The following is a 16,211-nucleotide window of genomic DNA, read 5'->3' as shown; positions in this document are numbered from 1 at the left end:
ACACAATAATCCCAATATAGAACCAGTTCACACTATATATGCACATTAATAAAATTTTTACATTATTTGAGCCACAATCCACTTAATCAAATTTGATAACAAAAGATTGTCGATTACTTTTTCAAACAGGAAAATTTGCGTTTAAAATATTAACATAAAATTTAAATATTTCCATAATATTAATGGCGAAAACATTTCCTTTCTCATTTTTAGTTTAGTCCCTTTCCAGCCGCCGTACAGTCACCAGAAGACCATCGAAAACGATGGTCATATCCCATCCTCTTTAAGAACTATATCCTTCCGCTTGCACTAGAAAATCCTTTCTTGTAAAGTAACGTTCTCAGTACTTAAATCTATGACCAAAAATAGAAAATATTCTTACGGAAACCACAAATAACATTTAAATTTGTGGTAAGTATACACCAAACATAAGAAATCGGTACTCTGCGTGCGTAGGGATATCCTTCACATCCATGCTCCTAAGAGCGGCAGATCGGAGGTTGCTAACTGCACGCTTTCTGTTGGACTAGGTAAGATCACTTGGTTTTCCCATTATTCTTTGTTTTGTGCAACATTATTCTTTTTTTCTCTGCTATTATAAATCGCTCCCTAGAATGTTTAATGATCATATGCACTCGTCTTGGGTAACGTTTTTTTTCTTTAACACAGTTAGACAATATTTAGTTTCTCTTTCTCTATGAGAAGCTAATTCATAGGCCACCAGGCGTAGAAATACATTGTAGTAGAAACAGGATTTGGTTTCACTCATTGCAGTGCTATTTAGTTGATGTATTTGCTTGAACCCTACGTTTACCGTCCTAACATAACGTGAAAGGCTCATGCTCAGTGCTTGGAAGAAAGTATAAAACCCCATATGTTCACTAATGCGGTGGTTTATCATCCTTGGAACTTGATCGAGTGATAAACAATAGTACTCTGCATAAAATGTTGTGATGTGGACTCTGCTCGTGTCCAGTCATGGGTCATCCACTAATTGTGGGTTAATATAGATTCATATTTAAATAATGTGTCACATTTAAGATAAAAGTGTGCTAAATGCTGCTTCTAAATACATGACACAGAATGCCTTTATTCACACGCGTTTAAAGCCCTACTAAAAACCTGATTTTGTTCGATAACTTTGTTTGTACTCTGCAGTAGCTAGTACAGTATATATGTAATGCAACTACAGGATATTAACGCAGTGGTGGATGAAGTACTCACTTTTTTTTTTTATTATTATTATTACTAAAGTAAAAGTACAGATAATGGTGCAAAAACATACTTAAGGGAAAAGTACAAGTATCTAGAAAAAAATACTCGTGTAAAAAAAAAAAAAAGTCTTTGCTTTTAAATTTACTCAACAAGTAAAAAAATGATTTTTTTTTTTCCCGATGCAAAAATGTAATATATGGCATAAAACACTCAGATGACTTGAAGTTCCGCTCTGAGAAATTTCAAAATTGTCTGATATACATGTGTGATACATCATTGGAAAGCTTAAAATGTCATATTTCTGAGGGGGGGAATTGTTTTTTTGAACAGGAGGGTATTTAAATAAAAAAAAATAATAAATAAATAAATTAAACAGCAAAACCCTAACTGGAGGTGAGAGATGCGAGAGCATAATTATAGACTCCATGAGAAGATATTATCGCGTACTTACAGTGGGGCAAATAAGTATTTAGTAAACCACTAATTGTGCAAGTTTTTCCACTTGAAAATATTAATGCCTGTAATTGTCAAAATGGTTAAACCTCAACCATGAGAGACGGAATGTGGAGAAAAAAAAACAGAAAATCACATTGTTTGATTTTTAAAGAATTTATTTGCAAATCATGGTGGAAAATAAGTATTTGGTCAGAACTCAATCTCAATACTTTGTTATGTACCCTTTGGTGGCAATAACGGAGCCCAAACGTTTTCTGTACCTCTTCACAAGCTTTTCACACACTGTTGCTGATATTTTGGGCCATTCCTCCATGCTGATCTCCTCTAGAGCAGTGATGTTTTGGGGCTGTCAGTGGGCAACACGGACTTTCAACTCGCTCCACAGATTTTCTATGGGGTTGAGATCTGGAGACTGGCTGGGCCACTCCAGGACCTTGAAATGCTTCTTACGAAGCCACTCCTTTGTTGCCTTGGCTGTGTGTTTGGGATCATTGTCATGCTGAAAGACCCAGCCACGTCTCATCTTCAATGCCCTTGCTGATGGAAGGAGATTTTCATTCTCGATACATGGCCCCATTCATTCATTCTTTCCTTTACATAGATCAGTCGTCCTGGTCCCTCTGCAGAAAAACAGCCCCAAAGCATGATGTTTCCACCCCCATGCTTCACAGTGGGTATGGTGTTCTTCGGATGCAATTCAGTATTCTTTCTCCTCCAAACACGAGAACCTGTGTTTCTACCCAAAAGTTCTATTTTGGATTCATCCGACCATAAAACATTCTCCCAGTCCTCTTCTGGATCATCCAAATGGCTCTCTAGCAAACCGCAGACAGGCCTGGACATGTACTTTTTTCAGCAGGGGGACACGTCTGGCAGTGCAGGATTTGAGTCCCTGGCGGCGTATTGTGTTACTGATAGTAGCCTTTGTTTCTGTGGTCCCAGCTCTCTGTAGGTCATTCACTAGGTCCCCCCGTGTGGTTCTTGGATTTTTGCTCACCGTTCTTGTTATCATTTTGACGCCACGGGGTGAGATATTGAATGGAGCCCCAGATCGAGGGAGATTATCAGTGGTCTTTTATGTCTTCCATTTTCTAATAATTGCTCCCACAGTTGATTTCTTTACACCAAGCGTTTTACCTATTGCAGATTCAGTCTTCCCAGCCCGGTGAAGGTCTACAATTTTGTCTCTGCTGTCCTTCGACAGCTCTTTGGTCTTGGCCATAGTGGAGTTTGGAGTGTGACTGACTGAGGTTGTGGACAGGTGTTTTTTATACCGATAATGAGTTAATACACATACAGGTAGTGAGTGGAGCCTCAATAGACCTCATTAGAAGAAGTTAGACCTCTTTGACAGCCAGAAATCTTGCTTGTTTGTAGGTGACCAAATACTTATTTTCCACTCTAATTTGGAAATAAATTCTTTAAAAATCAAAAAACTTGATATTTTGTTTTTTTCCCCCACATTCTGTCTCTCATGGTTGAGGTTTACCCATGTTGACAATTACAGGCCTCTCTAATCTTTTCAAGTAGGAGAACTTGCACAATTGGTGGTTGACTAAATACTTATTTGCTCCACTGTACCTCTTTTCGCTCCAAAAACTCCATGTATCACCGAGTGTCAAGACACAGCTGTGAATGGCCACAGTCGGATTTTTGGGGGATTTAATGGGTGAAACATGGTTATATAACAAGGGTTGCGATGCAGAAATTGCAGACATCAAGGAATGGTCGAGAATTTCATTTTCATATCTATACCCTTTAAAACGTTTTTTCTTCTTCTCAATTTTTCTTTGTTTGGATCAATTATTTATCATCTAAAATATTGGGGAAAATGCGACAGTAACGAAAAAAATGCAATTAAGCGATAGTTGTGAGGTAGATATCCATGACATTTTCACAGACGCTAATTTTTTCATTGTGACGTAATTTGTTTAAAAGTTTAAAATATGCAAGTGAATAATTTTTTAAAGTCGTTTTTTTTTTTAAACTAAATACTAGACATCAATTAATGATTCTAAGCTAAAACTGACAGACATTTCGAATAATAAATTCTAGTGATGCACGATAATACATTTTCCAACCGATATCGATAACCGATAATTTCCTGCCCCTTCCACCCGATTCCCGATAATGTCACTCCGATAATTCTATTGAAATATGTGTGTAAAATTTTAAAGTATACAAAGATCAAATGTTACTGTGCAAAAATGTAATTTAGTGCTATTTTTTTCTACATCAAATGTGAACAAGTAGTAAATTCCAACAACTAAACAATGGCAATGACGTTGTGTAATGGTAAGCTTTTGGTAACAATTACTTAGAGAGTAAACACCCAACTTGCACAAAAATGCCTTTAAAAGTAAGCCATTCCTAACATATATCACATTACTACACTGCAAAAACACCTCCTTAAAACTAGCAGAATTGGACAAAACTGTTGATTGCGCACATTTGGAGGCTAAATCAAGTATATAATTATCGGATTGCATTATTGGTTGAATTTCGTTTTATCTGGATTATCTGTGTGACGACATAATTGCCATTATCGGCCGATAATTATCGGTGACCGATATTATCGTGCATCTCTAATAAATTCGATTACTTACCTTCTTTTTATGGCTCGGTTGAAACAAAAGCGGTTGCGCGACATCTTTAAACGAGGGTTTCCAGGGTTAAACGGACAAATTAAAAATAGTTTGGGGGATTAATGGCCAGGTACATTCATTCTCTCATTCGCTTTCATGTGATAAGTGTGTAAGTGTACTTACATACGTGCATGTGAATAAAGTGTACATACATATGTTTTTAGAACTTTTTAATTCTTATAACAAGATACTCATAACAAGATTAAAAATTCCACGATGCACTTCGGGCGCAAAAGTTGAGCCGCAAAGTAGCGAAGGATCACTGTATCTCGAAATGATGATATACTGTACATTATAACCAGCAGGTTGCTACCAAAATGTGCCAGAAGACATTTTACACTAAAATAGTGGAACATCAGCATTCAAAAACAGACCTTACAGTTTGAAAAAACTGGACGACTATCGTTGTCAGTGACAGGCAATGAGTTAAGAAAGACACTCATTTGTTTACAAGAATGTTGCACGAATATACTGTTGCTGTATTTATTTACAGAAATATTGCCGCGAAATATTCTCAGTCTATGAGGAAGACAATTTTTTTTCTCTTTAATAGTTGCATATTAGAGTATTATATGGAATATTGTAGAGTGATTTCTTGACAGAGGTTCCCTCCCCTTAAAATCAATACACTCTCAATGACTGAACTTAATTGTAAGGGAAGTATATTTTGTGGATTCTTTCATTAACATTGCAGAAGGATAAAAGCAAGTTTGACACACATTAGAAATGTTTTATAACCAAGACGTTCTATGGCTATAGGTTATGTTGTATTCGTTTCAACATAGTCTTTTATTGTTTCCGGTTTCTGGTGGTTTAACCATTGTTTTTCTTTTCCTTTACGCAGTGAACACATCATGAGCACAAGCTGAGATCTGTCCAGACCACAGTCTGTCGTTTTACCTCGCTGTGTCTCGGTCTGCTCCAGCTGCCGCAATGGCTTTTGGACCAGCTCCCAGTCCAACCGTGGTGGACCAGACCACCCTCATGAAGAAATACCTGCAGTTTGTGGCAGCGCTCACTGATGCAAACACACGTAAGTTCATTGATTTTTAACTGTTACTTTTAGACACCTACAGGCCTAAATAGGTTAGGTACCATTTTTTTAGCATGGGAAATGTGATGAGAGCGATATGCTTTAGTCCAGTCAAAGGTACATGTCTGTGGGCGTGCGTGTTTGTGTGAATGTTTGTGTGTGAGAGTGTACCTTTTCGATCAAACTGGCAATGAAAGTAAAACTGATAAGATCTGAGAGTCCCTGCTAAACATATGAGAAGATCACTGACATTAAAAAGTACTTAACTAATATGATTAATAATGACTTTGTCCCTCAACATCCAGCTGATGAGACCAAACTCAAGATGATGCAAGAAGTCAGCGAGAACTTTGAGGTGAGTTTGGCATAGGGTTAGGCAATTAATTGATTTTTTTTCGATTCGAGTCTATCCGTCAAGCAGTATATACAGATATATACTAGTACATGCCATTAATTTGTTCCTCCTTCTTCCCCAAAACTTTGTTGTTTTTGGTTATTTCAAATACATGACTTGTGTTTGTTTTATATTTGACATCTGACATCATCACCAAATCCACTACCTGTCACCTTGATCCTCTTCCCACTGCCCTCATCAAAACTTGTCTTCCCTCAATAGCCCCCCTCATCACTACTATCATTCACTCTTCACTTACAGTGCCTTGCAAAAGTATTCGGCCCCAATGAATCTTGCAACCTTTCGCCACATTTCAAGCTTCAAACATAAAGATATGAAATTTATTTTTTTTGTCAAGAATCAACAACAAGTGGGACACAATCGTGAAGTGGAACAACATTTATTGGATAATTTAAACTTTTTTAACAAATAAAAAAACTGAAAAGTGGGGCGTGCAATATTATTCGGCCCCTTTACTTTCAGTGCAGCAAACTCACTCCAGAAGTTCAGTGAGGATCTCTGAATGATCCAATGTTGTCCTAAATGACCGATGATGATAAATAGAATCCACCTGTGTGTAATCAAGTCTCCGTATAAATGCACCTGCTCTTTGATAGTCTCAGGGTTCTGTTTAAAGTGCAGAGAGCATTATGAAAACCAAGGAACACACCAGGCAGGTCCGAGATACTGTTGTGGAGAAGTTTAAAGCCGGATTTGGATACAAAAAGATTTCCCAAGCTTTAAACATCTCAAGGAGCACTGTGCAAGCCATCATATTGAAATGGAAGGAGCATCAGACCACTGCAAATCTACCAAGACCCGGCCGTCCTTCCAAACTTTCTTCTCAAACAAAGAGAAAACTGATCAGAGATGCAGCCAAGAGGCCCATGATCACTCTGGATGAACTGCAGAGATCTACAGCTGAGGTGGGAGAGTCTGTCCATAGGACAACAATCAGTGGTACACTGCACAAATCTGGCCTTTATGGAAGAGTGGCAAGAAGAAAGCCATTTCTCAAAGAGATCCATAAAAAGTCTCGTTTAAAGTTTGCCACAAGCCACCTGGGAGACACACCAAACATGTGGAAGAAGGTGCTCTGGTCAGATGAAACCAAAATTGAACTTTTTGGCCACAATGCAAAACGATATGTTTGGCGTAAAAGCAACACAGCTCATCACCCTGAACACACCATCCCCACTGTCAAACATGGTGGTGGCAGCATCATGGTTTGGGCCTGCTTTTCTTCAGCAGGGACAGGGAAGATGGTTAAAATTGACGGGAAGATGGATGCAGCCAAATACAGGAGCATTCTGGAAGAAAACCTGTTGGTATCTGCACAAGACCTGAGACTGGGACGGAGATTTATCTTCCAACAGGACAATGATCCAAAACATAAAGCCAACTCTACAATGGAGTGGTTAAAAAATAAACGTATCCAGGTGTTAGAATGGCCAAGTCAAAGTCCAGACCTGAATCCAATCGAGAATCTGTGGAAAGAGCTGAAGACTGCTGTTCACAAACACTCTCCATCCAACCTCACTGAGCTCTAGCTGTTTTGCAAGGAAGAATGGGCAAGAATGTCAGTCTCTCGATGTGCAAAACTGATAGAAACATACCCCAAGCGACTTGCAGCTGTAACTGGAGCAAAAGGTGGCGCTACAAAGTATTAACGCAAGGGGGCCGAATAATATTGCACGCCCCACTTTTCAGTTTTTTATTTGTTAAAAAAGTTTAAATTATCCAATACATTTTGTTCCACTTCACGATTGTGTCCCACTTGTTGTTGATTCTTGACAAAAAATTAAAATTTTATATCTTTATGTTTGAAGCCTGAAATGTGGCGAAAGGTTGCAAGGTTCAAGGGGGCCGAATACTTTTGCAAGGCACTGTACATCCGGTACGGTCCCTCCATCCCTCAAAACTGCTTCCATCACACCCATTCTAAAGAAACCCAACCTGGATCCCACCAATTTCAATAACCTCCGCCCAATCTCCAACCTACCTTTCATTTCCAAAATTCTTGAAAAAACCGTTGCATCCCAACTCCATAAACACCTAATTACCAATGACGTTTAAGAGCACTTTCAATCCGGTTTCCGCCCCCTCCATAGCACCGAAACAGCCTTACTTAGAATTACAAACAACCTCCTCATAGCATCCGACTCCGGTTTATTATCAATTCTCGTCCTCCTCGACATCACTGCCGCCTTCTACACAATTTCCCACACAATCCTTCTCGACTGACTCTCCTCCATTGGTATCACCCACACACCCCTTTCCTGGTTCACTTCCTACCTGTCCAACCGCACACAATTCGTCAAACTTGGCCCCCATAAATCCAGTTCCCTCCCTGTCTCCGCTGGCGTGCCCCAGGGCTCTGTACTGGGGCCGCTCCTCTTCATCATCTACATTCTACCCCTCGGTTCCATCTTCCGCAAACACAACATTCACTTTCACTGTTACGCGGATGACACCCAGCTCTACATATCCTCAAAACCAACCGCCTCCCTCCCACCTTCCTCCCTCACCCTCTGCTTAGATAACAATAACTCCTGGTTCTCCTCCAACTTCCTCCTACTTAACAGCTCCAAAACAGAAGTCCTCTTAGTTGGTACCACCGCAACGCTCTCTAATGTCCATAAGTTCTCCATTACCATCAACAATTTACTGATCTCTCCTTCGTCTCAAGTTAAGAGTTTGGGTGTCATCCTCGACAGCACACTTTCCTTCCGGTCACATATCAACAGCATCACCAGATTAGCCTATTTCCACTTTCGCAACATTTCTCGCCTCCTCCCTTCTCTCACCCGCCATACCGCTTCCACCCTGGTCGGTAATCTAATAACCTCCCGGCTCGATTATTGCAACTCACTGCTCTTCGGTCTCCCTAACAAGACCCTCCAGAAACTGCAGCTCCTCCAGAACTCAGCAGCACGCCTCATCACTCGAACCCCCGCAACACACCACATCACCCCCATCCTCCGTCAACTTCACTGGCTTCCCGTCAAACAAAGAATCAACTACAAGATCCTCATCATCACCTTCAAAATACTCCATGTCCTGGCCCCTCCCTACCTTTGTGATCTTCTCCGTCAAAACCATCCAACCCGACCACTTCGCTCTACCACTATTCTTCCCCTCTCCGTCCCCCGTGTCCGCCTCTCCATCTTTGGTTCCAGAGCTTTTAGTCATTGCGCCCCCCAGCTCTGGAACTCCCTACCCCCTGATCTTCGCAGCATATCTACTCTATCACTTTTCAAATCTAGACTGAAAACACACCTGTTCACTCTTTCTTACCCACCATAACCCCTAGCTGTTATATTTTTACTTCTTTCTATTGTGCTTTTAATTTTTTATCCTTTTAATACCTTTTTATTGTACTGTGATTCCATGTCTCTTGTGAAGCGTCTTTGTGTGTTTTGAAAAGCGCTCTAGAAATAAAATGTATTATTATTATTATTATTATTATTTGGTTTGACAGTTGACTTCAATTGTGAGTGTCATAAAACAGTTTTAAGTCTTTTTCAGTTAAAGGATTGTTCACTATTTGCCAAACTGCAGCTAAGTGAGTTGAGTTCACTGATACCATACGGCAGTGGTTCTTAAGTGGGGTTCGATTGAACCCCATGGGATCGGTGAGTAAGCCTCAAGGGTTTATATAAAGGTTAGGAAACGCGGAGTCCTATTTCGTACGCTGAATAAATCTAGGCAAAGTGGCGTTTTAGACCAGGTTTTGGACTGGTTTGCCCTCAATTTGCAGGCTTTATTCCATTTCTTTCAACTGCTAGCCCTGTATTTAATGGGAGGAGAAATCAGTTTGCTCACCGGAAGATTGACTGGCACTTGGTACAACAGAACTACAGACAGCGTGAACTGCGTACATAATTTAAGAAAAAAAATAAAAGCGTCATTTTACGTCATGAGTCATCGTCTGTGACAATAAAATGAGAAAGTAGACATGAAAACAAAAAAAGAAACGGTGTGAAATGAAATGAGTTTCATTTCATTTACCAGCTTGAAAATCTACAGCAAAAGGCAAAATTATTTGTCGTAAATTTGAAAACTGGAAGAAATTTGAACAGGAATTCACTTAGATGTTAGCTTGCTAGGTTTTGAATTCGGGAAAAAAATGGCTTTGTTATGAAATTCTGAAGGGTTCGGTGAATTAACCTGGAAAAACTCATGGGGTTCGGTACTTTTAGCAAGGTTAACATACAGTCTTGAATTTGCACTCTCAAGTCAAAGCAAAAAATAATGTGGAGGACTACTTATATGTATCTTAGATATATCAGTTGTAATATATTTTATTCATTTAAAATAGGGAAAAACAGGTTTGCCATTTTTGTTCTGTTTTTCTAAAAGATGTATGATCTCTTGGGGCTCCAAGTAAGGAATCCCTTGGACCCTCCACCTTACTCGTGCATAAACATGTGCCGGTATGAGATGACCTCGGCAGCCACCCTCCGCAATCATATTTTACATATTGGTTGGCCCTCCTCCTCTAAGCCGCGGCCGTCTGTAACTTTTCTGTCGCCGAAGTATTCCCATACCAGCAATTTCGTTTTCTTCGATGGGGGAAAAAGTTCTCGAGTTTCACTTCTTGTAGCCATCGTGGAGCACAGCTGACTCACTGACACTGATGGGTGGAGGGTTGAGCTTTACAGCTGCAAGTGAGAGACCTCTCCATGCATTTTTGGAACATAAAAAATGGCTAATACCTTAGGGACGGTACGACGGAAAATTTTTGCGGTTTTGAAACCTTGACGTTTTTAACCACAGTATACCCTGAAACCGGTAATCAGCACATGTCTACTTCTGCCCACCGCAAAAATTTAGTTTTTGCACACATAAGTGCACAATATACTAGTAGAAGTAAACAAAGTATAAGACCAGATCAAAATAAAAATAAATTTGTCAAACACTTAAATAGTATAAATAAATAATATCAAATAAAATAAACGTATACACTTAAAAGTACACACACACTTAAGTTTCACTTTTCACAAAATGCAATCCAAAGGCATCGTGTTAAAGAGCATATGACACCAGAAAAAAAGTCTTAAATGGCATTATTATGTGAATTAGAATCATATTTTGAGACGATTCGACTATATACAACAATTTAGCAAAGCGCAGATGATGAGAAATTAGTCTTTTAATCTGCCGGTTAGCCACGCCTACAATTATAGGGCTTTAGCGTCCCCAACAGGTGGATGACGTCAGCGGTAGACTAGGCTCATCGGTTTTACTATTCACCCCATTGAGGGGGAATTGTTCAGAACGAGGAAAACGCGACAAAGAGAGCTGCAAAATGTCATTGTTCCAGTCTCTCTACTCCCAATATTTTTACAGGATATTCTTTTTATCCAAGTATTTTTCCCCAATAGCTATATAAATGGCTTGAGAAGGACCAGTCAGCCCGTCGAGGGGGAACTATTCACAATGAGGAAAACGCGACGAAGAGAGCGGCAAAATGTCATTGTTTCTGTCTCTTTACTTCAATATTTTTACAGGATATTCTTTTTACCCAAGTACTTTCCCCAATGCTAAATAAATGGCATGGTCATGACAAATAACAATCTTGTGCTAAATGGAATATAAAATAATAAAAATCCATTTATTCAAGACGACATGGCAAAATTACTCCATAATGGTCAAAACAGTCGACTTCACCTTTACTGTCACACCTCCCGAACGATATTTTATGACACCTAAATCGGACATATGTAATTTCCCTTCCCCAGCTTCGGAGAATGTAAACAGACCAGAAGGAGTGACAGCTAGCCGACATGCTAACCCGAACCGAGGGATGTTTCAAAGTCTTCGAAGTGGAAAATCACACATAACTAGCCTGGATTATTTGACATGACGACCCGGTTGTCGAGTTTCTTTGCGGATCGGCAAACCGCCCGGCGGAGAGCAATTTACAGTTCGTTCCCTGGAGGAGGGTGGCTGGAATTGTTGTGCAGCTAACGTGCTAACAGCTAACTGCTAATGAGCATGAGGATAGCTTTTTACATGCCTATCAATGATCAAACGTAAGTAGTCCTTTATTTAAAGGAATTTTATAGTGTTTACTTTGTAATCACTGTATTCGTATTTGACATAATACAAAACAAGATGTTTACTCACTTCCTTGTAAGTCCAATGGTCCCACAGTAAATATCCACGGTGAATGGAAACCTTTTGGAACTCCAAAAAGGCGCATACGCCTCTCCCGCATACAGAATGATTTTTCTGCAGCCGTTTGGCTGGCGTGATGCAAAAAATAAAAGTATTAATCCGCAAAATCAGCTGAATCCTTCGTCCTCATACACAACAGTACACTGTATAGTGAAGAGAACGTCTTCTACCGTACACGTCACAGCGCCCTCCTCCTCAATGCAAGACCGAAGCCGGAAGTCACTCATTTTCATGGCGCGGGATTCAAAAAACTAAATAAATATAGCGATCGCTTCCACACACATCCAAGCGGTCCATATCATTCAGGGGCATAAAATACCGCGTGTATTATGAAATAAACATGCTTTTTCATGTCACAGGCACTTTAAGGGCAGCTAGTTTGGTGTCATTTCAAGTGGCCAATTCTTTCCTTTTGTGGAGTACATGTTGGCAGCCCTCAGGGGGCCCTTTATTGGCTGGGGCCCCAAGCAAGTTTCCGGGTTGCCTGTCTGCTAGCCCTGCCTCTGATTGGAAATGTCTCCTACTGTATATATTTTTTTATTTATATATTTGTTTGTTTTTTAAGGCTTTAGCAGCGAGATCTAATACTGTATATAAAGTGACTGACAACAACGTAGTGCTTTTTCGGTGTTGATAACATTCATTGTCCTTAATTTCCAGAATGTGACGTCCTCGCCTCAGTACTCCACATTCTTGGAACACATAATCCCTCGCTTCCTCACCTTTCTTCAGGATGGAGAGGTGCAGTTTCTGCAAGAAAAGCCAACACAGGTCTGGGGATGTGCTTTATAAAATGATGTACATTATTGTCACAGTATGAAATTGTTTTTCATTGCTGTAGCAATTGAGGAAGCTAGTGCTAGAAATCATCCACCGCATTCCTACAAATGAGCACCTTAGACAGCACACCAAGAACATCCTCTCTGTCATGTTTCGCTTCCTGGAGGTATGGGTCATTTGAAAGGCTTTTTTATTTTACACGTTTGCAACATGTCTTTAGTCAGAAATATATTATATCGTAGACTTCACTATCAGTTGACGAGAAACGGGGCGCGGGGGCGCACCGTAGGGGGCCTATTTTCAAAAACTTAAAATTCAAATATTTTCAAAACCAAAGCCGCTAGCGATCTAAAACCAAAACAGGCGCCACCCTTAGGCATATATGAGTCCCCGTGAGCAGCGGCATAAAAAGATTAAAAGTCGTTCCCTAATAAAATCCCGATTAATTATTTTTCATATAATTATAGAAAACTTAAAATGGCAATAAAATTCTCAGCTGTTACGCTAGATGCAAAAAAAAAAAAAATCACCAAATGAAGAGAAAATCCCCTATATTTTCAGGATCAATAGCAATATTTAACATATATAAGTTTTTGCCCGAAATAGCGACGTAACTTTTTTATAACGGATGTCATTTAGTGTTATCGGGCAAATGATCTCACTTTTGAATGGATGTAAAAGATCCAAGATGGACATAAATGAAGTTAGTGACATAATTTGCCGGATGACACTTAATGACATCTGTCATAAGCATTCAGTAATGCCCATGATTGTGTCCTGTCATAATTATGACAGTCTGATGACGCCGTTGTCAAATAAAGTGTTACTTATTAACCCAAATAAATCAACAAATAAGCCGTACTGGATTATAAACCGCAGGATTCAAAATGAAGGGAAAAAAGGAGCGGCTTATTGTCTGAAGATTACGGTATTTGAATATAAAGTTAGGCTATTGTGTATGGATACAAAACCCAACGTGGTGGCCATCACATAACAAAGAGCTTTTTAAGTTGAAAATTCTAGTAAATAAATGTGTTAATCCTGGAATTTCTATAGACAGGAATGTAAAACAGTCTAGATCAGGGGTGGGCAAACCGGTCCTCGAGGGCCGCAGTGGGTCCTGGTCTTTGTTCAAACTTATTCAGCACAGACAGTTTAGCCAATGAGGTATCAGTGGAAACAAGAAGCACCTGACTGAAATCTACTGATTGCACTTGTAAGAAACCGGATTGGTGAAAGGCTGTCCTCATGATGGGTATGAAGAAAAACCCGCACCCACTGCGGCCCTTTGTGGAATTGTTTGCCCACCTCGGTCTAGATTCTCGGTTAAAGCAAAAAAACGGGCAGTTATCATTCATTTTACGTAGATATTTCAAGCTAAAGTTGCGCTAATTTTTTCTAATTTTTAATCATTTAATTTTTTTCACAACGTTTCAAACTGGTGCTATTTTATATAATAATTACCTTGAATCCTTGACCAAATCACTCTTGAGACACTCCTGCCTGCTTGTATGCACTAAAATTTTTGTCCTGTTTCCACCTAAATCCGGCGTTAGAACGCAGCTTGTGTTTGAGTTCATCGCAGTGAAAGCATCCGCGATGCCCTGCCTGGGCCAGCCCCCTACGGGAAGTCGTGGCGCAATGCTGTCTCGTCAACTGATAGTGAAGTCTATGAAAATATATTGTTAATGGTTGACATTCCTACTTGGTTTGTATTACCTCAAAACATGAGGACAATGTGGTGAACTTGACTAGACTGGTATTGTTTTCTAATTTCTCTTTCAGATTGAAAATGAGGAGAATGTTCTGATATGCCTTCGCATTATCATTGAACTGCACAAACAATTCCGTCCTCCAATTTCACAGGAGGTGAGTTTCATGGCCATATACAGTGGGGAGAACAAGTATTTGATACACTGCCAATGGGTTTTCCCATTGTCAGTGTGTCAAATACTTGTTCTCCCCACTGCCCACTGTATGTTATTGCACATTTCACTTTAGGAAATGTAAATGTGCCTTGTTTTTGGAATTTTGTTTAGTGAAAATAATTGCAAAACAACGGATCAAAGGCTCCAGTTTCTTTAAAAAATTGAAATCATAATAATACATAGTACAAAGTATATATGTAATAGTAGAATAGTATGTTCAGTAGGAAATCAAAACCCTTGCTCTACGTAGACTGTGCCATCTTTTCAGATTCATCACTTTCTAGATTTTGTGAAGCAGATTTACAAAGATCTCCCAAAAGTTGTTGTAAGTACTTTTTGTATGATTATTTTTTATTGATTTACTTTTTATTAATCACAAAAACAACATATCATGCACGCACGCTCTAGGCTCGGTACTTTGAGAACCCTCAGGTGATTGCTGAGAACACGGTGCCTTCTCCAGAAATGGTTGGGATGATCACCTCTGTGTTGGTGAAGACTGCACCCGAGAGAGAAGACAGTGAAACACGAACGGTAAAATATTAATACTCATTCTTGGGCTTGAATTCATCTGTGTCGTCTAGAATTACCACTTTTAAGCAATAGGTGGCGGCAGTGCTCCACATCAGCAGACCGTTTTAGTTCCAACAAATACTACAGGGGTTACATTAAATAAGTGTAGACTAGTTTTATAATACCCTAAGATTTTTTGGTTTTTGTTTGTTGATTGAGGTAGTGCAGGGTTGACAACGGCTTATTATTTTAAAAATAATTAACAATGGAAAAACGTCTAGTTAATAATTTGAAATATTGTTATTCAGAATTTGATTGTTGTGAACTTTTATTCATTTATTTTATTTAAAACGATCACAATCTGCAAGTCATGAGATTTTTTTTGGGGGGTGGAAGGATTGTTTGATAAAGTTGGGAAAAAAATGTTCCAAAAAAGGTAGGCACAAATAACACTGGTCTACAAGCAAAATGCTTCCTTGATGAAAGTAGGGAGACTTAACTAAACTCAAAAGTATCAATTAGCTATTGTTTTTGAGGTACAGTACATGGCTTGATTGTTAAAATTAAAGCAATTTAGATGAAAATGGTTATTTCTGTATAAAAAATATCTACCCCAAAAATTGTCTACCATTTCAGAATATAATTGTATAGGCAGGAGCTTTGACATAATACTGTGGTACCTCTACATTCGAATTAATTAGTTCCAGGTCCTGGTTTGTAAGTCGAAATGGTCGTATTGCTAGTGGGATTTTTCCAGAAGAATACATTATAATTCGATTATTAATTCATTCCACAGCCCAAAAACTTAAGCTAAATCCTTAATAGATACAGCTAGTACAATTACATGTAGCAAAACAAATAAATTAGAAATACAAATCATAATAATGATGATAATAATTATGTAATGAATCAGATTTTAATATAGTGGTTGTGTTTTGCATGCTGTTCCTGAATGCACCATGTGACTGACAACAGAGTGAGAAAGTTGCGGAAGAGTTTTTACTTTCTCTTTTAATGTTGTTGTTGGCATCGGCGACGGCAGACTGTAGTTGTGTTTTGTTGCA

At 39.1% G+C, this 16,211-nt stretch overlaps 1 protein-coding gene across 3 annotated transcripts in view; it reads left to right on the top strand.

The window, feature by feature from the left end:
* Positions 1 to 434: 434 nt before the first annotated feature.
* Positions 435 to 16,211, top strand: part of trrap (transformation/transcription domain-associated protein) — a 217,868-nt gene continuing 202,091 nt past the window's right edge. For all 3 annotated transcript variants that reach the window (XM_057825941.1, XM_057825940.1, XM_057825939.1), the window contains exons 1-8: positions 435 to 530; positions 5,161 to 5,349; positions 5,655 to 5,704; positions 12,587 to 12,697; positions 12,768 to 12,872; positions 14,492 to 14,575; positions 14,903 to 14,959; positions 15,043 to 15,168. In XM_057825941.1, the coding sequence (XP_057681924.1) occupies positions 5,250 to 5,349; positions 5,655 to 5,704; positions 12,587 to 12,697; positions 12,768 to 12,872; positions 14,492 to 14,575; positions 14,903 to 14,959; positions 15,043 to 15,168 (633 nt within the window). In that variant the 5' untranslated portion in view covers positions 435 to 530; positions 5,161 to 5,249. The remainder of the gene's footprint in view (positions 531 to 5,160; positions 5,350 to 5,654; positions 5,705 to 12,586; positions 12,698 to 12,767; positions 12,873 to 14,491; positions 14,576 to 14,902; positions 14,960 to 15,042; positions 15,169 to 16,211) is intronic.

The sequence above is a fragment of the Corythoichthys intestinalis genome, chromosome 21 (genome assembly GCF_030265065.1).
Source record: "Corythoichthys intestinalis isolate RoL2023-P3 chromosome 21, ASM3026506v1, whole genome shotgun sequence".
Classification (NCBI taxonomy): domain Eukaryota; kingdom Metazoa; phylum Chordata; class Actinopteri; order Syngnathiformes; family Syngnathidae; genus Corythoichthys; species Corythoichthys intestinalis.
This window is presented reverse-complemented; position numbering and strand designations above follow the sequence as displayed.